The 27,141-nt window shown below is 41.8% G+C and overlaps 1 protein-coding gene across 1 annotated transcript in view; it reads right to left on the bottom strand.

Annotated features, from left to right (window-relative positions):
* Window positions 1-10,616: 10,616 nt before the first annotated feature.
* Window positions 10,617-27,141, bottom strand: part of scaf8 (SR-related CTD-associated factor 8) — a 29,102-nt gene continuing 12,577 nt past the window's right edge. Inside the window, exons 3-20 of the mRNA XM_019887115.1 lie at window positions 20,713-20,757; window positions 20,227-20,388; window positions 19,978-20,134; window positions 19,771-19,898; window positions 19,441-19,617; window positions 18,714-18,793; window positions 18,516-18,627; window positions 18,252-18,377; window positions 17,531-17,640; window positions 17,192-17,385; window positions 17,007-17,107; window positions 16,689-16,802; window positions 16,345-16,501; window positions 15,427-15,551; window positions 15,050-15,191; window positions 14,059-14,106; window positions 13,749-13,973; window positions 10,617-13,664 (exon numbers count right to left, since the gene is read on the bottom strand). Of these exons, the coding sequence (XP_019742674.1) occupies window positions 11,917-13,664; window positions 13,749-13,973; window positions 14,059-14,106; window positions 15,050-15,191; window positions 15,427-15,551; window positions 16,345-16,501; window positions 16,689-16,802; window positions 17,007-17,107; window positions 17,192-17,385; window positions 17,531-17,640; window positions 18,252-18,377; window positions 18,516-18,627; window positions 18,714-18,793; window positions 19,441-19,617; window positions 19,771-19,898; window positions 19,978-20,134; window positions 20,227-20,388; window positions 20,713-20,757 (3,951 nt within the window). The 3' untranslated portion in view covers window positions 10,617-11,916. The remainder of the gene's footprint in view (window positions 13,665-13,748; window positions 13,974-14,058; window positions 14,107-15,049; window positions 15,192-15,426; window positions 15,552-16,344; window positions 16,502-16,688; window positions 16,803-17,006; window positions 17,108-17,191; window positions 17,386-17,530; window positions 17,641-18,251; window positions 18,378-18,515; window positions 18,628-18,713; window positions 18,794-19,440; window positions 19,618-19,770; window positions 19,899-19,977; window positions 20,135-20,226; window positions 20,389-20,712; window positions 20,758-27,141) is intronic.

Here is a 27,141-nt window from a genome sequence, read left to right on the forward strand (position 1 = left end):
AATAACAGTACTTCCCACATTCCAAAAAAATGCTTGTTAATTGCCCACCCAAAATATGCGCCATGCGATTGGCATGTGATCTAGTCCAGTGTGCACCCCGTTTCTTGAGCAAACTCAACCAGGATAGCCTCCAGCTCACCCGCTACCCCAACAAGGACAAGCGCGGTTCAAAATGGTAAATGGAAAAATGCCAAGACCAGTCGGAAATGTACAGACAGGCGTGCAAGTGAGAGAGAGCACAGAGGGAATATTCTCTACATCATCGATAGGTCACGGACTTCTTAACTCCCAACCCCCCCACCCCCACCGGCACCACACACACACACACACATACACAGTGGTGTGGCATCTGCTGTCAATAGGTGCTGTCACACACTATGGGGCCACCCGGCACAGATGTTCTCTGTGAGGTCCCTTCTTTCCGTCACTCTTTGGGAGAGTACAGATGATTCAGTCCCAGAGAGACAAGAAAACAGGAAATGTGTTTCTATTTAACAGGACGGCAAATATCCGTATTCTCGCTCTAGTTTTATATACCGGTATGTAACAGTAGATGCAGACTTGGTTGTTTTTTTTTTTGCACCTGGAAATGGAAGTAAAATAAAGTATAGAATTGAATGTTTTGAATTTCTCTCTCTCTCTCTCTCTCTCTCTCTCTCTCTCTCGCTCTCTCTCACACACACACACACACACACACACACACACACACACACACGAAAAAAGCAATGGAATGCCAAGGTGGTTTATTCAGTGTCAGTAAATGGGAGGAAACGACAGATTTGTAGGTAATGCATTTGTGAGGTTAAATGATCAGAACAATTGGTACAAAAAGGGAGGAAAGCGTTCGATTATGTTTGTGCAAGCACGGGTTGTGCACAAGGGAGATTGTGTGGTTAAATAGTCAAATGTGACTAAATGTGCGTGCGTAAATGTGCACGTGTGTCTTAACATGATCAATATCACCCACAAGGGTCTCCCTGCCATCTCACTGATGGGGATTAATCATTTATGAGCATGTTTATTAATGACCAGAAGGCACCAGGGTTTACACTCACACTCTCACACACACACACACACACACACACACACACACACACACACACACACACACACACACACACACACACACACACGCACACACACACTGAGTGGCAGGAGGGACATTTATAAGCAGCACCAACAGTGACAAATGTGTGTTCACTTGTGAAGGAACATAAGATTTGTACACGTTTAAGAACTACACACTCCAACAAAAAACAGCATAGACATATCTATGTTCAAAAATTTTGTAGAGAAGTCATAATTTCAACAAATATTTACTGTTGGACTTCAAGAAAGAAACATCTAGAATAAGAAGAATAAAATGGAATTTATGTCAAATCCTTAGCTCGAGTGGCAAAGACAAAAAAAAAAAACAAAAAAAAAACAAAAAGGTTTCGTTGTCTGTTAGCAGGCCACTTCCTGGTTTACATTGACATCAACATACCATGTTTGATTCTGAAGGTGAGGTGGACGCATTTTTATTGAGACTGAGATGGCAAAAATATGGGGCTATAGTTCTGATTCATGCGCAATGATGTCAGGCATAGGTGTCAAAGTCAAGGCCCGGGGGCCAGATCTGGCCGGCCACATCATTTTATGTGGCCCGCAAAAGCAAATTGAGCATGTCAAGTTCCATGATGCTTGCTAAAGTCTGAAACAAAATTTCAAATTGTCATATGTAATCCACAATAACAGCCATTATTCTTGACTTCTGATTTTAAAACTAGTTACCCATCAATTTGTTGTGCGCTGTGTATGTAATATGTGGAGGTGATTAAACATTTTTATGGTTTCCCAAAATTCATAACTGCCCTCCAAGGGAAACCGTAACTACAATGTGGCCCGCGACAAAAATGAGTTTGACACCCCTGGTGTAAGGATTTGGCAGACGGGACTTTCATCTACTATTTCTCCGGGATGGTTAAATACTTTCCACAGAAAATATATTGCTCCATCCACTTTTACCCAATCTTTGACCAATAATTTGTAAATTTTCAGTACATTATACATGTTTTAGGATAATTGTTGAAAATCTAATATATAATTGTTTGGAAGGCCTACCCCCAAAACATCCACCAAAGTATTGTAAGTGGGAATCACTTGCTGAAATGGAGACGCGGAGAGACCTTACAAGTACAGCACATGACAAAAATCAATCCATTTTCTGTAGCGCTTGTGTAGATTAAGGTCAGGGGTAAAGTGTCATTTATCACATGAAACACAGGAACCAATCCCAGGCTTGTATTTCAATGTTTTTTTTTTGTTTACTTTAACACAGGGTAGGTTAAAGAAGAGCCTAAAAATGGCTAACACTAGATGAGTTAAGTGTTAGAAAGACCATCACGCATGAACTAGCACTGACAAACAACCTTCCCCTCACAAATGAACGCTCTGCCCTCGCCTCAAAGCTACATTTAAAACATCGTTCTGTGACATTTTAAATGAATGGCTAAGATCGAGCTGGCAGCAACTCCCCCCATTACATGTCAGCGGAACTGATTTAGAAGCTGTCATTTTAGGGAGAAGAAAAAGTCACAGTGTCACTTTAATTTGAGCTGTCTTCTTTTTATGAGAACCTAAAAACAGAATGAGGAATCTCTCTGTAGTGAGATCCAAAGAATCCAGATGATTTAAGATTGATTTAATGGTGGAAGAAAAACATTCTAAAAAGATTGCTTAACATCATTCAGAACTAATTGGTTTTAACTCGGTGAAAATATTGCAGTTGTTGTTCGCCACAATTGTAACGGATTAGAACTGCGTTCAAATCGGTTAAGAAAAAAAACAAGTGTTGTTTTAGTTTAAAAAAACAACACTTGTTTTTCTTAACCGTACTGACTGTCAACGAAATGACACATTCCGTCGAATGATGTAAACGAATTGTACAGCAATTTGATGACAGACAATGAAGACGGACTGACTTATATAACAGTCCTCCATTTATGATGGTCTCGACCCGCAGGGTTTGGTGGTTACCAACCTGTTATGACTAGACTGTGCCCCTTTCAAAACAATACACTCATTTTTTTGTTACTGTTTTTCCATTTCATTGTTTTATATATATATGGCTCAGAAATGTAACAATAAATCAAATCAGTCGAGTAATTCAACTCACTGCAGAGCCACATCATGGCAGTGAGCCAGGAGGAAGCAGTCTGTAAAAGACGGAGAATGTCCCAAGTTTGGGATTTATTTCAGACCTAAAAAAAAGCTAAAGTACTATGTGTCTACTGCAAAGCAGAACTGGCTGACACAATAGCACGTCGAAGATATTCGGCACATATCACACAATTATCACCGCAAATCAGGACAGACACAGCCAGCCACCAGTGCACTTTATTTAAAATAAAAAAAAAGAGAGGAATGCATTACAAGCACAATCATACTTGAGTTTATTTTGCCCACAACTAATGCCCAGTCAATCAATAGGTGCACCGGCTAACAGTTAGCCAGTTAATAGACATCCATAAACCTCAGCCAACACCAGCCAACTACACTTTAATCCGCTGAAACACACATCACTCATCAGGCCAGTCCCCACCCGATTCATTTTTAATTCGGGGGAGGCGTGGAATCAATAAATATTTTCAATTGAACTGCGGGCGTTTCTGTCATGCACACTTGCCAGCGACTCCCATGGGAGAACCTTCTTCTTGGCGTTGTAAACAAACAGGAAGACATCGATGAGAATTTAAGGGCTAATTACAAGCTAGCAGCTTGAAACACGCTGTCACACGGTGAGGAAAGGAAAAGAGAGGGGGTCAAATAGACGCACAGTCATAGCGCTTAACCGAAAACAATGAGGCTTGGGTTTTTTTGGGGGTGGGGGAGATGAAACAGGTGTCACATCTGTAGACGACTCTGAGTCATCCTTTTAATGAGCAGCTTTTTACGAGGTTTTTGCACCCCGGTGACAGACTTATGAATGGGGACTGCACGAGTGTAAAATGTTTGCTCTTTATTAAGGAGGGGTGTGAAGAAGACCTCTTGCAGGAGTCTGTTGCCGTGTCAGCGTGGTGAAAATATCCCCCATCATTCCTCATTTATTTCCACACACAATGAGCTATGTTGGGACTTGCTCAGCAGCAAACACCCCGCCACACACACACATTTTCCACATTTAATAAGCTCCACTGTTACCCGGATAACAATCAGTCAAAATCAGCATTTTGCCTCCTTGACACCAACTTCAACTGCACTTTCAAAACAGTCAAGACTTGAATCATCATCATTTACCTTTATACATGGCCAGGTCACTCGCCTTCAACTAAAAGGCATTCATTCGCATTACGTCGCGTTTTCAGAAAGACGCGGTCCAAACCCCAACGACCTCATCACTTGATTCTAGCTGTGGTGAACAGGGACTCTTAAACAGGTAAGGAAGGGAAGGGAATGTGACATGAATAGAGAGCAAATGCAATCCATGGGTAACATGTTCACTTTTTTTTCGTTTAAAATTAAATAGATTTCTTTAGAAGAAGGGGAAAAAATAGCTTCCAAACAATGTGAGCAAAGGTACCAGCCATCAATCCTAAAATGTGTACGCAGCCCTGTTTGCACGAGTGAGACGGATTCAAGATGCATTGTGACAACTGCTGAACCACTGCCAATACACAAACAGCAATGTGCACAAGGGGTGAGGTATTTCACGACAAGCATTTAAACCACTAATAAAACACACTCACGCGTATGTAAATACACAGTGGCTTGGAAAACACAGGCTGTCATAACATGGTGTTAAAAAGCTTTGAATGTGCCCCAAAAGATGATACAAATGAAAGTCGAGTGTATAATTAGATCAAATATGTGAGGTGAGTGTTAGGCAAACATTGTGAAAATGTAATAGCTGGCTCAGACAATAATTTCCTAACTTTATTACATGTACTGTATAATGCCTGGGAGCTTTTGTGTGCAGGATTCCTGTTCAAATGACTGCAATTCAATCTCAATCTGTATGACATTCTATAATGCGTATTTAACACATAATTAATTGATAAAAATTAAGCACACAGTCATTTTCCATTTTTTTTCAAGTTTCCAATTTTGGCAGCATTGCGCGAAAGTGGTAGGCACATCTGCCTCAACGTTGAGAGGTTCCAAGTTCAAATCTTAGTTCGGGCCTTCCCGTGTGGTGTTGGTATGCTCTCCACGCACTTGTGTTGTTTGTCTCCGGCTACTTCAGGTTCCTCCCGCATTCCAAAAACATGTTAACTAATGTGTCCTTAGGCGTGAATGTGAGTGAGAATTTGTTGATCTATATTGGCTGGCGACAAATCATCTCAAATCATCGTTATCCATTAAAATGAATGAAAATACCATTAATCCGTTCCATCATCCCCCTCCCCATAAATACCAAACCAAGAGAAATTTAATTCAATGCGCTGCTCCTTCAGGTGTGACCATGTTGCCCAACAGGCGTCAGTCAATATTGGATAATAATAATTAATAGGAATAGAAATCTTTTACTGTGCTACTACTCAGTTGCTGTAATATTAGTCATTTTTCATAGAGGATTCAGACTACCCATGAGTATTGTTCGATTACATGTGTCATTTCACTGTTTGCTTCAAATACCACCATTGCTTAAAACCGTGACTATCAATGCTAACAATTAGCATGTCAAAAGCATTTTCTCTTCATGTTCGCATTAGGCTAGCATTATTAAGGCAACATCGTTTTCAAAACGTGTTTATTCATGATTTTATGTTCGGTTTTGACAGTAAACTTCGACTGGTAGGGCCACTGAACAGCTTGAGGTCTCTTTTCTGATGAAAAGTTCACTATTGCTGCCTATTGTGAAGTGAGATTAATTCAATTTACTGCCACCATGAAGCATTCGCATCCCAAGGAAAAACGAAGTGCCTGTGCATTGAGCAGCTGATCCGGTTTCTTCTGTCAAAAATTATCTGGCCTGTTTTGGAGAAGATTCTCTCGGGAGAATGGACAGACTGCATCCTGCTCCAAACAGCAACAATTACATTAGAGACACTGACACCTTCATTAATGTCATAGAAGGTGTTTTCCTTACTCCCCCCACACTTGCAGACTCTTCAATCTGCCTTTGTTGTCAATAAAGTTTAAATGCCTGTCCCTGATGTTCTCCACCATTCCTTAATATTGTCTCTCCTCTGTGTGCTCTTCCTGTGCCGTGATTAATTGACAATTAGGCTTTGACTATTGGTTATTGGCAATCATGTGCAGGTGCTTTCAAGTGAAGTGTTCCCAATCCACATCAGTGCTTTCGACAGTCAGGCATTTGATTCTCAGTTTCAACGTGTACTAATGAGGCGCAAAATACAAAAGCTGACAGCAAACTGCAATGTGAAACCGCTTATTTCGAGCCAACATCTAATGATATGAAGAGGTGTCATCCATCCATATGGTTTGATAACAGCCCCTGGAAGGGAAACCGTAACAATGATGTGGTCTGTGATGAATGACTTTGTATTTGCGAACCTTTACTGGGTCAAGGCGCACAAGAAAAACATCATGGCACATCTCCGTTTGTAGCACTAGCCACGCATGGTCAATTACGTGACGTCTGCTAGCGAATGGACGAGCCTTTCACTGTCCTGCATTGGCATAGCTTGGTGAATAAATATGCATTCTTCAGTTGAATATGAATAATAATTTTACAATATTTGTTTGTGAAACTGCTTCATTTGCCATTATTTGGACGGATGTAAGATATCTTTTTTTATCAATCTACGACAAGGACAGATAGTGACAGGCAGAACGTGCCTCTGCTCGATGACAACTAACCTATGTATCCACTTCAGTGACATGATTGTTTGATGGCGTGCAGTGATATTTGCCCAATGTAAAATATGTGTGTTGATTCAGTAAAGGTTAGGAAAATACTGCTGGTTCTGATCACGGTAGCAGAGGCTCCTTGAAACCAGCAGGAAGTTTTAAACACCCCCACAGCGGGTGAATAATGGCTGGAGGTGAGATAGGGGATTCCTCCCTCCCTTGTACAGAATGATGGATGGTTCCGCAAACGTCCCCGACTGTTCTCCAGTCTCGGGAATGAAGATGATATGGGTATTACTGCAACCATGGCAGGCTGTTGTTACTCAACTAATCGAAAGCTTGAATCAATTAAGAATGCGGCGAGCAAAACAAGAAGGCTGCGGAACGTTTCCAACCAAAAGAAGCTCATCCCATTTATCAGCCAACTCCCTAAGAGATATGACTGATTCATTCCAGTGATGCAGTTTTCTTTTTTATTCCCTTATCGTATTACTGAGGGATGTTCTGTGAAGAGGCCATTTCTTTCAAGGTAACGAACGGCTCAGTTTGCGAAATGGTACCACACTGACCTCTAATGGTCAGATTCTGGAAGAGGCCCGTGGCTTTATTTCCCTCACAGCAGCTCTGCTGTGACAATGCACCAAGTCAAGACGTATTTAAAACACAATCAGTCAACTCCAGATCTTCATCCATACTAACTTCCTGCCTTAATTCATTTGCTCAGCCGACCCTAAAACCATCAGTGTCAACACTCCGTCATGAACAGGCAGTGAATCATTTCCTTCTCCCGTTATGTCTTGGGGCTCCCATCAATTACCTGCCCACGTACCACTTATGATCGCCCGGTTTATTTATGGAGTGCGATGTACACTAATGATGGCATCGGAGCATCATTACACCCTGCAGTGGATGCTTGCTGCATTTGACTTTAAGATTATCTAAGGACATTAAAGTGTCACCTTCTTCAACATATTTTTACTCAACTTTTCAATCAGAGGTGCAAGTATGTGATTTTTTGCGCTGATTCAAAAAATGCCCCTTTTTTTCTCTCGAGCATATCAAGTGTTCATAATATTAATACAATAACAATAGCATGTAATATAGTCAGTCATGTTTTGGAATATTTCAAAATGAAGAATTTGGCTTAGCCACAGGTTGATATTTTTCCTGAAATGACAGTCAGTCATTACTGTGAAGTTTTTGTTGAATTCACTCAATTTTTATTTCCTCAAGTGGTTGCACAAAATAAAATCCTCTGGTAGAACGAAAAGTAGAACTTAACAAATGTATCTGCATCCAGATGATTTTATTTTGTGCGGTCACTTGACAAAATAAAATTGAGGGAATTCAACACACTATTTCTTTTTCGGTGTAGTTGTAAATTACAGCGCATGGTACAGTCTGTATTGTGCAAGGTCAAATTTTAAAACTAAATATCTGATGTGCTATGGAAAAAAAAAAGTCCATTTTTGTATCAGCATAAAAAATACACTTAGGGACACGGAAAGCGATCTCTGATCAAAGTTTGTTGAAATCAACTCCCTGAGCAGATTATCTATAACCTATTTTCAAATTATACAAATCGCATTTGGAAGCTATTCATTTATCCGGCTTTTGGGGTATTTTACAGACAAAGAGACCCACAAATTGGCCCTGTTGATGACGGATCTGCTTAGGAACATAAAATACTTTGTGTGGCTTTTAGGGTAGTAATTCTTTGTAAATAAATCTTCCTCTCGCGCTACGTGTGATTTAAAATAACCCCCTTTGTGTTTTCTTATAATACTATGCAGGCCCATTACAAGCACAGAAGGCCTCGGTGCGAGTGAAAGCTGGCTCAGCTCTTGCTCGTGCTGAGTTAAAAAGGTAATTAAGGCAGCCAGCATATGTAGCTTTATTTCGATCTTTTGTTGTTAATCCATCCATTTTCTATAGTGTTTGTCCTCATGAGGGTCAGCTGTAGCGTATGCCATCTGACTTTAGCAGAGACGTCGGTTGCACCTTGGACTGGTTGGCAGTCGCAAGGCATATCAAGAAAAATAACCTCCTCAGACTCACAAATGATGCCTTATAAAAAACTTGTGCAAGCCATGTCATTATAATTACCACCAAAATGGGATTTTCAGATTGCGAAAGTACACCGTTCATATTTATTTTGTGTTCTACTACGTGATTTGTTTTAAGGATGTCCTGATGACATTTTTATGCACTGGAGTCCGAGTCACCTGATTTTGACGATCTGCCAGTACCAACACCCGATCCAATATGTCAGAGAAAAACGTGCTTACAAATTGTCTAAATTTTTCTTTTCTTTTTAAACAAAACTATGTCGACATGACAGCGTTTATATGGCTTGTGGAACACTGGTTTAAACCAAGTAAAACCTTTAATTCCCTTTTGGGTGGCTCGTTTGTTCAGGTGCGGTATTAGTTAAATAAGCTCTATGCCTTCTGCTGTTTGCACTATCGCCGCTTCCCGCATAAATATATTTCCACACTGCAGATATTATCATTGCTACATGCTGCTAGCTTCATGTTAGCTTTAAACACAAATATTGCCAAAAGGCAATATATAAAAAGGCAATAATAAACTCTCTCTCTCTCTCTCTCTCTCTCTCTCTCTCTCTATATATATATATATGTATAATTTTGCATCCTTTTTTGCGAAAGTACACCGTTCATATTTATTTTGTGTTCTACTACGTGATTTGTTTTAAGGATGTCCTGATGACATTTTTATGCACTGGAGTCCGAGTCACCTGATTTTGACGATCTGCCAGTACCAACACCCGATCCAATATGTCAGAGAAAAACGTGCTTACAAATTGTCTAAATTTTTCTTTTCTTTTTAAACAAAACTATGTAGACATGACAGCGTTTATATGGCTTGTGGAACACTGGTTTAAACCAAGTAAAACCTTTAATTCCCTTTTGGGTGGCTCGTTTGTTCAGGTGCGGTATTAGTTAAATAAGCTCTATGCCTTCTGCTGTTTGCACTATCGCCGCTTCCCGCATAAATATATTTCCACACTGCAGATATTATCATTGCTACATGCTGCTAGCTTCATGTTAGCTTTAAACACAAATATTGCCAAAAGGCAATATATAAAAAGGCAATAATAAACTCTCTCTCTCTCTCTCTCTCTCTCTCTCTCTCTCTCTCTATATATATATATATGTATAATTTTGCATCCTTTTGGCAACATCTGTGTACCACCAGATTATTTTATTGCTTTGTAGCCATAAAAAAATAAATAAGTAAATTAATAAAGAAAATTAAATAAACCCGCTACCCCGATTCCAATCAACTGAAAATTATGTAATTGGAACGTCCCCAATTTCTATGCAAGGTGGTGGTGGTGGGTTTTTTTCTCCCCATTTTTATTTTGGGGTGTTAACAGAGGATCACAGCAGTATTATAGTGCAAATACACATCGCCACTACATCACGGATTTTGATGCTATAGTTTTTTTTGGGGGGGTGGGGTTTACAGTATACAGCTAAGTCTGAATTTAGAGTTGCTGTGCAACACCGAGATCTACTGGAAAATTAATAGCACAACATGGACGGACCCTTACTTTAGTATAATACATTACCACATTTTTGCCATTTTAATAATCGTCACTCCCACAAGGCACGGAATATCTACTTGTGAATACTGTTATAAACTCTGCTTGTATGTCTTGCTGCTCCGTGTGTTAAAGTAGCAGTTGGTGGGAGATTTGTAGTTACCGTACCATCAATGCTAATTTCCGCTGGCTTGTCTAAGAGACTGCTCCCTAACATCTAGACTCATGACAGTAAAAAAAATAAGTAGCAATATCTGATGCACCTTCAACTTTTATTTAATATCACATCTCCTGCAGTGGAACAGTAGCCTAAGCATCTCCAGGGATGTGCTTGAACAGAGAAGCACTACAAGCATGAAATAAACACAACAGGAGGCTACAAGGCTGCATGCACAGAACAAGTATATAGAGTCTCTTCTAGGATAAGTGCTGTACAAACTCTCCAGCTACCACACAGGAAGGGTGTGTTAATTCTGTTCACGTAGTGCGCGCGCACAGTTTGGTGTGTAACGCACAGTAGCATTGAAAAGAGTCCGTTCAAAAAGGCACAATCCAATCATCTGCAGCAGTCACCAAGCACAAAACAGGCTGAAGTCATCCATAATTTAAAACTATGTCCCGTGATTCCCATCCACCAAAGTGCACTGTGGATGGATGGTATAGCTGCATTTTCAGTTCCAAGTAAGATCAAAATGTCTGAAGTGACAGCACACAGCGTGTGTGTGTGTGTGTGTGTGTGTGTGTGTGTGTGTGTGTGTGTGTGTGTGTGTGTGTGTGTGTAAAGAAGTGTTTCCAGTGGTCCTGGGTCAGAAAAGCAGTCCTAAAGCATGTGTTTAAGGAGACAATTGTTTATTTCACACTACAACAATATGCACCTGACATCCAGCACATCCCTCTGTTCATTTTCTTATCCTTTGCTCCTCCCCATGCTGTGTTATCGTTTGCTCAGCTTCATTGTATGGTCAGAAACAGATTACATACTCGTACACTGATTTGGGGATACAACAAGTTCATGGTTTTATTTCAAATAGTTCCAATTTGAATAGGAGGAATGGTCCGACTGTTTTGGCAGACTGAGATGTGTGTGTAAAAAGCACAGGATACCTTAAAAGCATTCACTAAAACTTTGCAGCAGCGCTTTAAAAGGAGGTGTCCGCAATGAGCCCGCAACTGCAATTTTCAAATGTAGTGTGCAATCGTATTCATTGCGGAGCAGTCAACAATCCATTGCTGAACAGCCCTGATGTCATCCTTTCTTCCATAGGAAGGTTTGGCATTCCCCCCTCATCGACAAAAATTGGGGTAGTCGATCGGATAAAATTCACTAAGGTTCGATTGATAAAATCTGATGTGGTGGCAGTACAACTTAAAGAGGAAACAAAATACAAACATAAGGTTCTCTGTGTCAGTCACGAAGGAGCTCTCTATTTAAGTACATGTTATTTTGTGAGTCGTTATTTGCCGTGCCCCGTGTGGTGGTGATGCTTTGCTGACATGAGTACAGAGAAGAAGAGACAACTGTACAAAATGATCTGTTACCTACTGAGTGATGATTATGTCCCCTCAGTGTCTGTGTCAGTGACTAGCACTGGCTCACTCGCAGCTTGCTCCACGGGCTCACTCTGTACAATGTCTACGCCCTGAGGAGGCGCAGCCTGCTCCTGCTCGGCTTTGCTTTCGGGAAGTGCAGACTCGGTGGGCTCGGGAGAGGCATCCGGCGTGGGCCCGATTGCCGTTTCTTTGTCCATCTCTGCTCCATTGAGCCACTGGGGTTTGGGGGAGGGGGCTTTCTCTTTTACGACCTCCTCAGTCTCCTCCTGTGGGCGTAGCTGTGCCCTCAGAGAGTGGGTCATCTCTTCAGGGGGGCTGACAGCTTGCGTGAAGCCGACAGGAGATGCCTGGCTCGGAGTGTCTGAGGACTTGGTCGTCTGGGGACAGGCCTGGCCCGAGGCTTGCGCTAGTGATTCAGGGAGCAGAGTGGTCTCTGGCTGGGGTGATGACCGGGTTTCAACTTGGGAGCTGGGCAATGGGGTCCGAGCCTTGTTATCGGGCTGGGTTGAGGTCAGGGATTGGGATTGAGAGGTCTCGAGCAAAGGGCCTATGTTTCCACGTGGACCCACCTCAGCCGCTTGGCTGGACTTTCTGGCCTCTGGTGAGTGGACAGGAGGCGGAGGTTGATGCTGATGCTGACCTAACAAAGGCGCTTTGGCCTGAGCTTGAGACAACAGGGGGGACTGGAATCGTGACTGAATGGGGGTGTTCAATTTGAGCGGGGTAAGCAGCTTCCCTTGATTCAGATTCAGATTGGGGTTGAGCGATGGCGTCGGAAGAAGAGGAGTTGGTAGGGGGAGAACAGGTGTCCAGTTGCCGCGTTCCCGCTCTCGGTCGTTATCGCGGTCTTTGTCATTCTCACGAGGACGGTCTCGCCCTCGCTCCCTGTCTCTATCCCGCTCCCGGTTGTGACGGTTCCCGTTCATTTCCCTCCGGAAGTCAAACTCTCTCTCGTCTCTGTCTCTTTGCCTGTCCCATTGGGATCTTCGTTCATCTAGGTCACTTTCAAAAGTGGCTGCCCCGCCACCGCTGCGGTTCCACGGTTGTTGACCGCCAACATTTTTGGAAGCAACGTTTCCGGGACGGTTGTCAAAGCGATTATGGAAGTTCTGTCCCGGGTTGGGGCGATCCATGCCGTCTCGTTCATCAAAGTCCCCCCTCGACTGGTTCCACTGATTATCGGGGGTAAAACCGGCAAGAGCTTGCAAACGTCCAAGCAGACTGCCTCTGGCTGGCTGAGTCCCTGGTGTTTGCAGCAAAGGGGGCCTGCTGCCTCCTCCCCCAGCACCCCCAGCACCACCAGCACCACCACCACCATGGGGCGCCCGATGCTCGGGCGGAGGTGTTCTCAGCAGACCTGTACTCTGCTTCTCCACTGGGGGGAAGCGGTAGTCCTGGTCTTTGCCCTCATCAGCCCCCGAAGAAGACTCCTCTGTCTTGGATAGGTTATCATTTGTCTGGGGAGGGGGCCTGTGAAAGGGGTCAAGTTGAGAGAATGGAGGCCTGACATGGGCTTGAGCCTGAAGGGAACCATCGAGGTGGCTACCAGCCTGCTGGCCAGGTCCCTGCGGCAGGAGGAGAGGGAAGCGAGCAGTGGCCCCGGGCTGAATGAGGTTAGGACGCACGTCAAGCGGCAGCATTGCAGGCATTCTTTGTCCCGCCATTCCAGGCTGGTGAAGTGGGTGGGCAAGGGGGGCTGAAGGGTGAACGCCAAGGAGACCCATTCCACTGCGAACTGCATTATGCATACCTAGGGAGGAGAAAAGATACATGTTAAAGTCACCTTCCACACTTGTCGACTCATCGATCATCATATATGTTAATGTGGCTCCACCTTGAAGCGTGAGCTCCGCTGTTCCGTCCAAACCCTTGGCGGAAGGTGGCATTTTGTCACTCGAGTGCTGCTGACTTTGAACTCCCACCGCATTAAACACACTGGCTCCAGGGATAGCGGACGACATGAAGCCACCAGGCATAGCGCTGGTTGTTGGGATCATAGAGCTGAATGGTGATTCCTTCACTGTGTCCTGGCTGGTTGCTACTGGTGGCGGCACAAGAGCTGCAGGAGGATCACAGAAACATTGCTCGGAATGACTGTTACATTCTTGCATGAGTCAAAGTGCTACCACGTAAATAACACTTACAAGTTGGTTCTGCGGCCATGGCTACATTCTGTGCTACCTGCATAAAACCTGTGCACCTGTGCAACACATGAGAGGACGAGAAGATAGGAATCTTAACGTTTTTTTTGATGAGTCAATGTGTCAATGTGTAAACTTCAACGGTGAGTAACAAACAGCATGATTTGCCTCGCATTTTCAGAACTACTCAAGCGAGAAATCCAGAACAGGTGCTAAAGAATACAGACGCTCCCCAGCTTACGAACGAGATACGTTCCGAACGATCGTTCGTAAGGTGAATTCGTTCGTAAGTTGCTTCAGTGCTATATATTTTGTATGGAATGTATGTTTAAGGCTTATATAAGTATGTTTACTTGCTAATTATCGTCGATTGCATCGGCACTGCACCTTTCACGTGTTCCATTATGCGATCTTTCTGTTTATAAATGGTACCGATGGTCGAACGATTCATGTTGTCTGCAAATGCAACGCTCCCCATTTTCTCACCCGCATCAAGCTTCTTTATTATTGCCACTTTCATTTGAAATGAAATGGCTTGCCTCTTCTTTACACGTCTACTCTCACTAGAAGCCTTTCGCTTTTCACCAACCATATTGAATAATGGATGCACGAGATATTTAACAACTGGGCAGAGGAAGCCGGATTCGGGGTGGATGCTGGGCGAGCTCTCACAGAGCCTCACGTCGGTATTAGCGGCGGGAAGAAGCAATACAGTACCTGTACTGTACTCGGAAAAAGGCGCGCAATACAAAATCTAACTTTTTCTTTTTCGACATACCCGTAAAAATGTTCGTATAAACCGTTGTTCGTAACTCGGATGTTCGTAAGTCGGGGAACGTCTGTACTTGAAAAAGTGTGTTTTGTTAGGTTTAAAGCGTGTGGGAGGTGTAAAACCATGCATGGTCTTTCAATATCACTGATTTTCATCGTATGTGTGTCTGGAACACATCACTGTATGCCTGCTCTTCAAATAGCAGAGTTTGTAAATATTTACCTGGAGGGGGTTGTGAGGCATTGAAGGCGGGCCTTAGGAATGGTGGGGGCGGCCCATACCCTGGTGGGGGAATGCTCATATTGACAGGGAAGTTAGGAGGCACCAAGCCTACTGCACCAGGAACAGCCTGGGCCACCGGTAGCTGAGTAGGAGAGATAACAGCAGTTAGAAAATGACTACTTAAACTGGATTGCCACCAAAACTTTTATATTTTCATTCAGTATTGTCATTTTTGGAGCTCTTCTGACTTTTGCGACCGAAGTGGACAGTGGGAGAATTACAGAATCAAGAGGATGCTCCCACAAGGGGGGGGGTTGATGTCAACAATGATCAAATGGTATCGCAATAAGTTCTGTGATGGTCAGCATCTTTATTACCTGAACCGGCATCATGGTGACTGGCTGGTTGTAGCTTTCACTCTTTGTTGCTGCTGTTGTCTCACTGGTTAGTGGTTGGCTTAAAACATCTTTGCTTGCTTCCAAATTCTTAGCTGTGTCCCACTCTGAAGAAACAAAGGTTGATTGTTGTTAAACAAAATTAATGTGTGTGCGTGTGTGTAAAAAACATATTTTCCGCACTATGAGGCGTACCTTCAATGAATGGCCTATTTTAGAACCGTTCTCATATATAGGGCGCACCGCACTAAAAGGCACATAGAATAGAAGCCACAGTAGTAGCTGTGGTTGTGTTATGCATCCACTCGATGGATACAATACAACACATCTTTATTAATAGAGAGATTTCACAACCGCTGCAGCTGTAACAAAGCGCTTTACAGAACATTTAAAATACTACGTCTAAAATCAGAATATTGATCCATACATGAGGCATATCGAATTATAAGGCGCACTATCGGCTTTTGAGAAAATGGAATGCTTTTAGGTGCGCCTTATAGTGCGGAACATATGGTAACACAAATCACAATGCATTTAAAATGAGCACTAATTCTAACAGGAATTTTGCTATTTGGGCTCTATCTATTTGTTGATCATACAGTTGGGATATACATTATTCCTCTCATTCTGTCCGGTGTTACTGCCTGACATATTTTTGGATTCTTGATCATAGTGGGGGGGTTCTTGTTGTATTGACATGACAATTCAATGTTATGAACAGTGTACAGTGAACTAGTTTGTGCAGTTATGTTAGAAGATGCTCAGTTACCATTAGAAGTACTGTATTTTGTTTTGGTTATTGCTTGTTTTATTGTATTACGGCGTATGGATAACTGACTACACTCATATCTGAGTCCATCGATTCTATTGCCGGATGACAAATACTGAATAAAATTTCACCTTCATTGACAGTCTCTTGATCAATGATTCCTCCTTCAGCAAAGTCATCCAAGTCATCCACCTTAACTTTCTCCCAAGGTATGTAGGTGACTCCAAGGTCCACATCCCAAAACTGCTTGTACTCTTGTCTCACTCCTTTGTTTAAGGCCCAAGCAATCTGCATTAAAAAGCACAATGATGGCGGGTAGAGAACAAAGTACCTTTCAAAGACACAATCTATAAAAGACATCAAGCCGTGCAAGGTTCCGCTGCTCGAGGTCAATGTAGAATTAAATTACAAAGAAACTATGGGCAAAATGACATTGCATTCAATCAAATTACAGAATACGGGCAGCAAAGTATACCTTGATGATCTTGGAGCCAATCTTGCAGGAACTTGTGCTGAGCTTCTGTCGTGCCCGGTAGGCATCCTGTCTGTGGACCATACAGATGTAGGCACAGCCTCTTGGAGGGATCATCTAGGAAAGGTCATAGATAGAAAATTTAAGAATGACAAGACATGGCAAGACTTCAACCTACCTATGTCCATTCAATAACTAACACATATTACATTTCTTAAAATAAAAAGGACAAATATGTGGTGCATCGAATTGTGAAATGTGGGGGAGGAGGGTCACGTGACAGATGACACTATCACGCTGTAGTTAGAGGAAATCGCTTACATTTATTGACTCTATTTGGCCAAACTCTTCGAAGAGGTTTGTGAGGTCTTGTTGAGAAGCCTTTTTGTCCACTTGGCCAACCCAAAGAGTCGTGCTGCACACTATCGAAAGGTTACAAATAGTAACAATTAGTATTGACCCCAAATTATTTCGATCATTTTAAACGATTAATGCTGTTTAATTACCACTTAAAGTCTTGGATCGTATAGGGGGCAGTCCTTTCTTCTGTCGCTCCTTTTCCCGTTCTCTGGCACGTCTTTCACTTGAGTACGAACGTGTTGTCTTCCTCTTACGATCTCTGGAGCGTGACCGCGACCGCTTACGGTGCTTACGCTTCCGAGAGCCAGAGCGGGACCTGGACCTTCTTCTTTTGGGAGACCTGGAGGACAGAGCAAAATAGGCAATGGGATTGTTTTCAACGATATTTTCTGTTTTTATTTATCCTGTGTTACAAGATTAACAATTGTAATATGTGAAAATGTTCATACAGCATATTTTTTTGATTGTCAAGAGTCTTGACTGACCGAGAACGTGATCTTGAGCGTGTTCTGGAGCGTGCTGTTACTGCCTTTTTGTCCTCTGCTTCAAAATTATCCTCTTCTATTCCATCAGGGCCCTCATCAAGATCCATGTCCTTGAGGATCAATTCAACACAGTTCAGTTAACGTTGATGCATTTGTTGTGTGTTGCCCCTATTATTGTATCGACATCGACATATGAACACTGAAGATATGACCATCAAAATTGGGACGATATCAGTCGCGTGACCTTGCCACGCTTGTGTTACATGTCCAACCAACCACATTGCTCCTTTAGAGGTTGGCGTTGATCTACAGCTAAATCTAGCCAATGATAATAATTGTGCAGAGTGCGGGAGAGGGGGGAGAGAGAAAGAGAGAGAGAGCGAGAGGTGTATCCTTAAAGCAATGTTTCCCAACCTTTAATGAGCCAAGACATATTTTACAATTTCATCACAGATTTAAATTAATTACATCTGCCAACTTGTGGAAGAGCATTTAAATGTTTTGCCTGTCACATTGTGTCATCGGGAAGGACAAATGTGTCATGCATTACGTGTAGTAAATAGTCTCTAAAACCTCTCATGGCATAGTTATGTCAGCACAGTGGTTGGGAATCACTGTCTGAAAGAGCCAAAATGTGGCCAATGTGAGTGGGAAATCATCCATATAAAATCAAATACATTTCAAACTTCCAAGTAGACTTGTCAGATTGCCCTTTTATTACCTGTTGCTGGTTGTCTATGGAGTCATCCATCTTATTGTCTGGCTCAGGAAGTTGCGGCTGACTGGTAGCCTGAGTAACAGCGTTGTCTTGTCCAAACAGCGTGTCCTGTCCATCTATGCTCATAGCCTACAGAAATTGATCATCAGCGTATCTGTTAACTATTCTTACTGTGTCACATCTAACGATGTTATTGACTGTTGTAATTGACTCTCATCTAATGAGTCAATTACAACAGCACCCTCTATCATTTTTGCGTGTAACTACCTTTTGCTGATGTTCCAGCAGTTGCTTCTGAAACTGCTCCAAGTTCTGTTGCTGTAGCTGCTCAGCAAGCTGGTGGAACAATGAGCTGTTGATGGGTTCGGACACCATGGGCCTGCAAAAGTGGTCAGCAAATTGGATTAGGCACAGTCAAATGTAGTCAGGGAAATCATTCTATATGACAAAACGCCATAAACTCACAGTTGAGAGGATGATGTTTCCTTCTTAGATTCCTCACCACGGTCAGACCCATTCCCAAAGTCAAACTGCCCCAACAGCTTCTGAAAAAAAAAAAATAAGAATAATAAATAAAGAAAGAAGGTGGCATTACACCGGTCCCATTAAAAAGAGAAAGAAATAAAGTCATCACTCAGTATAGTATGTCTCAGATTTTCCGAGAAAAACACATGAATTTCTTGGGTGTATTTTTAATGTATTTTACATTTTTTTCACATGGGAGGGTAAAGGAGGATCTAAAAATGGCCTGCATTAAGTGAGCTCAATATATCCGGGAAATTTTGTATCACGGAAATCATGCAAAATGGCGCAAATATGTGATTTGTCATATTTTTATACGCCTTTTATATGCTACCTGTGAGCACTGTGCCAGATGCAGTGCGCATTCCAGCCAGCCACAACCAAACATGCGGAGGGGCTTGCTTATGCACTTGAACTCGCTTGGCGGAGCGAGGCAAGGATGTTTCCAAATTTTTCGTCTGCTCAAATATGTTTACAATACCTTTAAAAAGTATGTTTAATATGCTTAAATGTGTTGAAAGTGTGTGAGGGGGCATATGTGGGGGTATAAAGTGTTACATGATCTCTAGATAGCAGATCTGCACTTATTGTGGGTGGCCTGGGAATATAACTCAAACAATAAAGGGGGGAATCATTCCAATTAGATTTTCATTGAAAGCGCCAGGAGTACCTTGTTAAACGAGGAGACTCTCTGTTCAAGGGGGTTGAGGCTGTTGGCAGTGGCAGCTGCAGTGAGTTGAGCGGTGAGAGCTTGCAGCTGTACAACCAGACCGGCATCCAAAGCCTGGAGCAAGGAAGGCTGAGGCTTTTGTTGCTGCATTTGCAGGCTCTGTACGAGCTGTTGAAGCTGGTAACAGAAACAACAACAAAAAATTGGATACTTTGAAGAATGGGCACAATATATTTACGAGCTAAACTTGGATGGTAGCAGTAATGCGTTCTACATTCTTCATCATTTCAAAGAGACCCTCAACTCTATTACAGCAGTATTGTCTCTAACCTGCTGCCCTTGAGGACTTTGTAAGATTTGTGCCACAGCTGCCACAGTGTCCGTGTTGGTAATCTGGGAAGCCCAGTCTGGAAGTCCCTGAACAATATTGGCAGGGGTGGCCGGGGTGGCTGGAGTGCCTTGATGCCAAAAGACAGACAAAGAGGTCAAATAAAGGCAGAAGAGACTTTCACAACAAGCTTGTGTTCTCTGACTGACCAGGTGTGGTGTTGTTCACGGGGGCAGCACTGCTCGACATGACGGGAGTAACGCTTGGAGGAGGAATCCCTGCAGCCATATCCAACAACGGCTGGATGATGTCACTTTTGAAAACAGCATTCTTTTGCCACAGGTTCAGGACCCGCACTATCTTACTCTGGAAAAACACGTGACAGGAAAATCAAAGTCAAAACAAGATTGCATTGCATCGAGAGTAAAAACCAAAAACCTTAAGGCAAACGGTCAAACCTTGTCATCTGAGGGACAACGGTAGAGGTGCTGGAATGTTGGAATGATATTCTTGCTGAAGCGTGGGGCAAAGACATCCTTTTCCGTGCCAAACTGGTGGCGTGACTGCCGCACAATTGAGTCAATGACATACAATCCCGGGACCTTGTATTCTGGTTTGCACTGTAACGACAAGAACTAAGGTTAAAAAAGAAGAAGAAAAAAAAAAAACAACGTTCACCATTTTATGTTTTGTTACAAATTATCCTATCTTCTGAATTCCATATCAGATGCTTATGTAAATACCTGGAAATAAAAGCTTGTTTTTTGCATCTTTTTTATGTCAAATTCAAATGTTTTCAGGATACTGCAACAGTAAAGTTACCAACCACACTATTAAAATACTTAAGTTGGGGTTGCTATTTTGATTAGAAACTAATTTAATCCTTGTAAGTATATTTTACATGATATTTACAATTTTTATGGTTACATGTAAGTACAACTAACCTTTTGTATGAACTTCTCCACACTCTGGACAACATGCTTGTAAAACTGAAAAGAGGGGAAACATTTGTTAGTCTTAAAGCAGCATAAAAAATAAAAATAAAAAAAACAGGGCTATTCAAAGACATAAATAATACTGAACAGGATTCACACCACTTTTCCTGCTCCACAGATTTAGATTCTGGCTGCCATTGTCCAAATCTTGTGAGTGCGCTATGTATGATTATCCTGCCAGGAGTCTTCTGTCCAAAAAGTATAGCATGAAAAGTTGAAGTTCCTAAAGTGTACACAAGGTGGTATACACGAGCAACGGTGAAACCCGTCAGACTGGAGGAACTTAAAAAAAAGCCTTTTTCTCACTCGCAATCTAAACTGGCCTTTTTCTGGCTCCATGCACTACACACAAAGTTACCATTAATCAGGACGATTTTGAGCCTAATTATTGGATGTGTATAAAAAAATTATGATTACCAATTATCAGGTGGTGTGGGGTGTGTTAAGCATGGTTGTTGCTCCCCAATTTGCTCTGGAAATGTGTAGGGCCGACAATTGTAATCGTTTTATATATTTTATATTTACGAGCGCAAATCATATCACAAGAGCAGGAGCAACTTGGTGAGTGTTTGTAGAGCGGGTCTCAAGCCATTCACCGCAAAAAAGGAGAAGAGTTTGAGACTACAATGTAGATAAGTAAACCATTAGCCAAGCTTCGTTTTGGGGGGGATCAAAATAGTCCCATTTACAATTTCTCTTTTGAAACCAGCTACATAACTTGACAAAAGATAACACAAAACATACATAAATATAGATAAAGGTCAAATACATAACTTGACAAAAGATAACACAAAACATACAAATATGATAAAGGTCAACAATACATATACACAACCCAAGCCTTCGACCTCAACAACTCATGTAATTCAAATGATAACAAAAACACATGCATGCATCCACAATAAACATAGAGGCATGAACGTTGCAGCAAATCAACTTGAGTTAAAGACATCTCCAAGTTTGGCTTTAATAACCGCTTTCTCTAATTGAACGACTTCTCATTCCTCTTGTCTGTATTTTCTTAAATGCCAGCTCATCCATTACAATTCTGATGCACTTATAAAGGCTGTGAATGCGCATAAGGTGAGCAAATAGGGCATAATGGTGACATTGTACTGTAATTGTCGACACAGCAGGGTGGCAAACCCAATGTAACCTTTCATTACGCTTAAAAGGAACACTCACAACAAGTTTTTAAATACACGGTAATACTTACTGAAATTAATATCAGGCTGAGGACAAGCGTATATGACCGGATGTAAGCAATATTACACTATGACAAAAGCAGAACCAAGACAATTTCCACTTTATGCTTTTCGGGAAAGTGGCAAATTATACATATGACTCCATATTTCCTATTCAGGATTGTAGTAGAAAACAAATACATAAATGTGTAATAAGTACGTTTTTCTTCCTTTTCTGTCTTTTCAATAGTCTTGTCACAACACCAAACTTGACTTTGATACCATCAGCGTTCTCCCTTTTTTTCCTGTAAAATATTTTCCAGGACTTGTTTCCATCTGCTACAGAACGAATCAAGATAACACATCATACAAACAATTCCAGTCCCAAGCTTTGGAGAAGTATGATTTTTTTTTTTAAATAAGGCCATACAGTACTTGAGAAAAATCAGGTGACTTCCATAAACTATTATTTAATTGGAAATGCCAGCCTTATAAATAGTGCAGTAACATCAATCAAGTGAAGTCGTTTGTTTGTGTAGCCCTCACAAAAGTCTCACAGGACAAAGGTATTTTAATATGAATCCACCCAATTCAAACATGGTGATCAATCGATACATTTTCGTTTCCGTCTGATAATAAATGCTGCCAAAATTAGTCGACGAGTCCCGACTATGTCGACGACCAAGTGACGATTAATTTTATAGTTGACACCATGATGAATTTTGCAGTTTTGTTTTTTCCTCTCAAGAATAGCCTCATCTCCCACTGCTCCTGCTGGCCATCTGACTGGCTGTTGTAGTAGTAATCTGGGTCAACGGTGACTTAAACAGAGGCATGTAGCTAATGTCATGACAAAGCGGTGTTTACAACAGAGTCCCCATGGTAGAGTGCATTTCACCAAGAACACTTGATGCGATGCAAATGCGCCTTTCATGGAAGCACGAGGGCAAAAGAAAAGGAAAGCACGTTGTGGCTGATACCTGTTTCAATTTCTGGCATAGGGATAGTCGTGTCTGGAAGCTAGCCCTAATTAGCACACACAAACTACGTTTACATGCAGTCAATATTCGGGTTATAGTTTCGGAAACATTTGGGAACAGCGGTTTGCAGGTGTTAGTCAAGAAAGTTACGATACATGGTCATTGTGAGCTGTTGGAATATAACGATCTAAAGCGCGACGTACTGATAACATCATGATGTAAATAGATGTCTTGTTACTTTCTACTGCCAAAGAAACATATTCATGTCACTCACTGCATTGATAAAGCAATCTGTTTCCTCCTTGCTCCAAAGCTGACCGGTGGCTTGAGATTTTTCGCCATTACTGTTTACATCTGCTTGTGTATTTCTGGCAAGTTGCGCATAAGACGCACTGACTTAAATACACACATATGTGTCTATCTAACGTAATTTACGATCGACAAAACGCACCTGATTAATTAAAAGCCGCAACAGCTAAATTTAGCCATAAAAACAAATTTGCACATACATTGGCCGCTTCGTATCAATAGCCGTGGGTCTGCACATTATAACATGACATATTAGGAAAGAAACACCCAGAGAGATTTTTAAAAAAACTTTTATTCACCTTAACTACTGGTAGACGCCTTTTCCCCGAAATACTGTTGAATGCAGCTGGCTACACAGTGACGTCCCAGATCTTTTCTCAGTCACGCTTGTTACCACACGAGGGCAATCCACCAACCAGTGCACGTAAGTCTGTGGCAGTGCAGCTTTTGGAAAGCCATTTATGTGTTTGGGAAATGCAGGGGATGTCGCTCCATGGCCAGAACACTGTCTTCCGTAGCTAACCGTTTGCTCCTGTCACAGTTGCAATGGTGGGAGTCAGTCGCCAATACCAACAACAGAGACGGACGGGGGTTGCACTGCAGAGATGGCTGTATTTATGGCACTCGTTCCCTCTAACTCAAGTCAAGATGCTTATTTTCACTCTACTACATTCGCGATATTCACTCCAACACCCACCCACGCGTTCCGCTACGCAAATACATTCTGCATTTAGGCAGCCCATGTGTGCACTATATGCACATGGTGAATACTCATTATGAGGGTGGACTTAGGACGGTTTCATTTGCCCACTGCGATATTTGGTAATTACATTGGAGAGATGTGACAAACGTTTGGGTAAATCTATTGACAGGTTGAACCTCATCACTAAAAATTCATAAATAAACTGTATCACATTAAAAGCCGCATGAGTTCAAAGCGAGGGGAAAAAAGTACTGGCTTATAGTCGGGAAAATACAGTACAAACTGTCATTTTCAAACTTTGATGCTAAAAACCTAACACAGCTGCCGTTACAACTGATCACTTTTTAATAAACCAGGCTTACTCAAGTGTGTTGTGGTTCTGTCCTTAATTTGTCTTACAGACCAAAATATATGGGAAGAGATTTAACTAAAATCTTACGTTTCAAGGGAGGAAAATAGTGTGCCAATAGCACAGTTAAAATTTAAGTTTAAAAAAATGTTATGTAAAAATGAAATCTTCTTGTTCCATATACATGTTTTTTTTTCGTCTTTTGTCTATTTATAATTGTTCTTTAACTAAACATTTTTTTTTCCTAATCTCGGGTGGCACTGTGGTCGACTTCTGAGCATGTCCGCCTCATAGTGCAGAGGTTGTCGGTTCGAATCTGGCCCTGGCCTTCCTGTGTGGAATATGCCTTTTTTTCCTGTGCCAGTGCAGGTTTTACTCAGGTTTCCTCCCACATTCCAAAAACATGCATAGTGGGTTAATGGAACAAGTTAAATTGCCCCAAGGAGTGATTCTGAGTGTGGATGGTTATTTGTCTGTGTGCCCTGCGATGGGCTGGAAAGCAGTTCAGCGTGTAGCCGCCTACTAATCAATAGAATTTTCAGTAGGATATTCAAATACCAAAATATTCAATAGCTGCAGCCCAGAGGGTGGAAGCCCGTCTGTGAAGCGGGTCTGGTTAAATCCTTTCCATTTAAATGAATAAATATTTAAGACTGGATGTGTGGATGTATACTTTGCCATGTTCACGGCCATGTTTTTTTTTTTTTTTTTTGGTTTTGTTTATTTTTTGCTTCAATTCTACGGGAATTGGGCCGCTCCGCACAAAAATGATCAATTTAAGAAATAAAACGGCGGATTTCCGCGAATCCGCGGAAAATTGCCATGTATGATAAATATTTAAGACTGGATGTGTGGATGTATACTTTGCCATGTTCACGGCCATGTTTTTTATTTATTTATTTATTTTTTTTTTGTTAAGAAAGGACCCCCTTGATCTCCCGGAAGCATGATGATAACCGAGGCGGTATGCTTATCTCTTTATCCAGTGATATATCTCGAATCCTAAATACTATTAGGTGCTATGCCAGTTGGGTCTCGAACTATCAAGCAATCGCAAGCTTCAAATCCAGAAACATTAATTGTGTGTGTGAAAGCAAAAGAAAGCTCATGTAATGGGCAGATGCTTGTAATTGAATATTTGTCATCATTTGTGATGTACTCAACTTTTGTGGTTTCCATAAAACGTGGCTCTTGAGTAAACATTGACAGACATGCATTCGAATACCCAGGACGCATTCGAAAATCATGTCCATGTGACACGGCGGGGGTCGAAAAGTGGTATCAGCCGCTGTTGTGTCCTGTCTGCTCTACGATCAGTAAAAAAAGTTACAGTTTGACAAATTAACTTATTAAAAATCAAAATAAAAAAGTCAAGCACATATAACACTGCTCTGCATCAAAAAATAAAGAATAACAAATGTTTTCTAGATCACTTTTTTTGCACTGAAGACATTGGTATGATTTATTTTGACTCATTGCTCCAGCTTTTCTGTTGCATGCTATGTGCTCTTGTTTTTGCGGTGTTTTGCAAGGCGACTCAGGAGGGTGCTAGCCCAGCCATGCAGCTTCAAGGGAACACTGCACACTACTAACTTTTAAGTAACAAGAACAATATCTGAACATCCAAGGGATTCATTGAACATACTGGGTATATTAGACTAAATTTCACCTCAATTTGCTGCAGGGATAAGGGGCGCACAGAGACAAAATTAATGCGATATTTGCACATCGGAAACTGCCCTATAAAATGGTGTTGGCTACTTTGTTTCTGCTTTTTTTTCATGCAGCCCAATGTAATCAAACAAATGTGTTGGGATTGGGTAATGGGAGCTGGAACCTAATTTTAAAAAACTGCAGTACAGGCTCGACCCCTCACCGTTCTATTTATGGTCTTGGAGAAATTACTCAATTGAATTTGATCGATTTATATCATATGAATGTTATTTTGCACTGGCTACATCCCTGACCTTGTTTCTAACTAACAATAAAATTACTATGTTCATCTAAGATTCGTGTTCACAATCGGAGTTGAGCCATCTTGCCCCACTGCTTCACCGTGCGCGAGAGGCACTTGCGACGCCTTCCTATAATTCTGTGTGATCATATTACGACATGATACCGAGTATTATTTAAAAACAACCAGCATTCCTTATAACTATACAGATTTTATCATGTAATTTTGATGTGTGGGTATTTCTTTCACATGGCAGCGACTCCACCGTCCCAGGCTCACCTACCCAAGCTTCGAAGCTGAATCATCACCGCGTCACTGGCTTGGGAGCACGGGCCGCAAAGTCAGCGACTTTCAAGGTTCAGAAGAGTGAGGTTTTAATAACGTCCACTCACGCAGTGCTAATTGGCATCATTAACTTGGGTTAGTTCTGTTGCTAAGAATGTAGCAGATGAGCATTTCACTCTCGGCGTGACCGACCGATTTACACACAATGCAACCGTAACACTAACATAAAAGTTTGGTTATTCTTGGATTTGAGAGGGTATGCCTGAGGACTGAGGAGGGACGGAAGGATTACGTCGCAGCTCTTTCTAGGTTGTCACAAGTGCAATCAATCATTACAATGTCAGCAGGAAACAGAGGCAAGCTTAACAAACATATAGAAAATGTGCATCTCAAGTCAGAGAAGCACTTTTTGCAGCCCGACAGCATGTCCCACCCAGCCTTGTTGCTCAACATAAGTTTTCTTTTATACGAAGTGATTGTTTAGATAATGTTTAACAGTATAATTGTGATTTGTTCAAGTAATTTAATTTACTGAATATTATTGTTTTTTATTAAAAGGTCGTTGTAGTTACAAGACAAGTACATTTGTGTGTGTGTGTGTGTGTGTGTGTGTG

Source organism: Hippocampus comes, unplaced genomic scaffold (assembly GCF_001891065.2).
Source record: "Hippocampus comes isolate QL1 unplaced genomic scaffold, H_comes_QL1_v1.1 scaffold176, whole genome shotgun sequence".
NCBI lineage: Eukaryota > Metazoa > Chordata > Actinopteri > Syngnathiformes > Syngnathidae > Hippocampus > Hippocampus comes.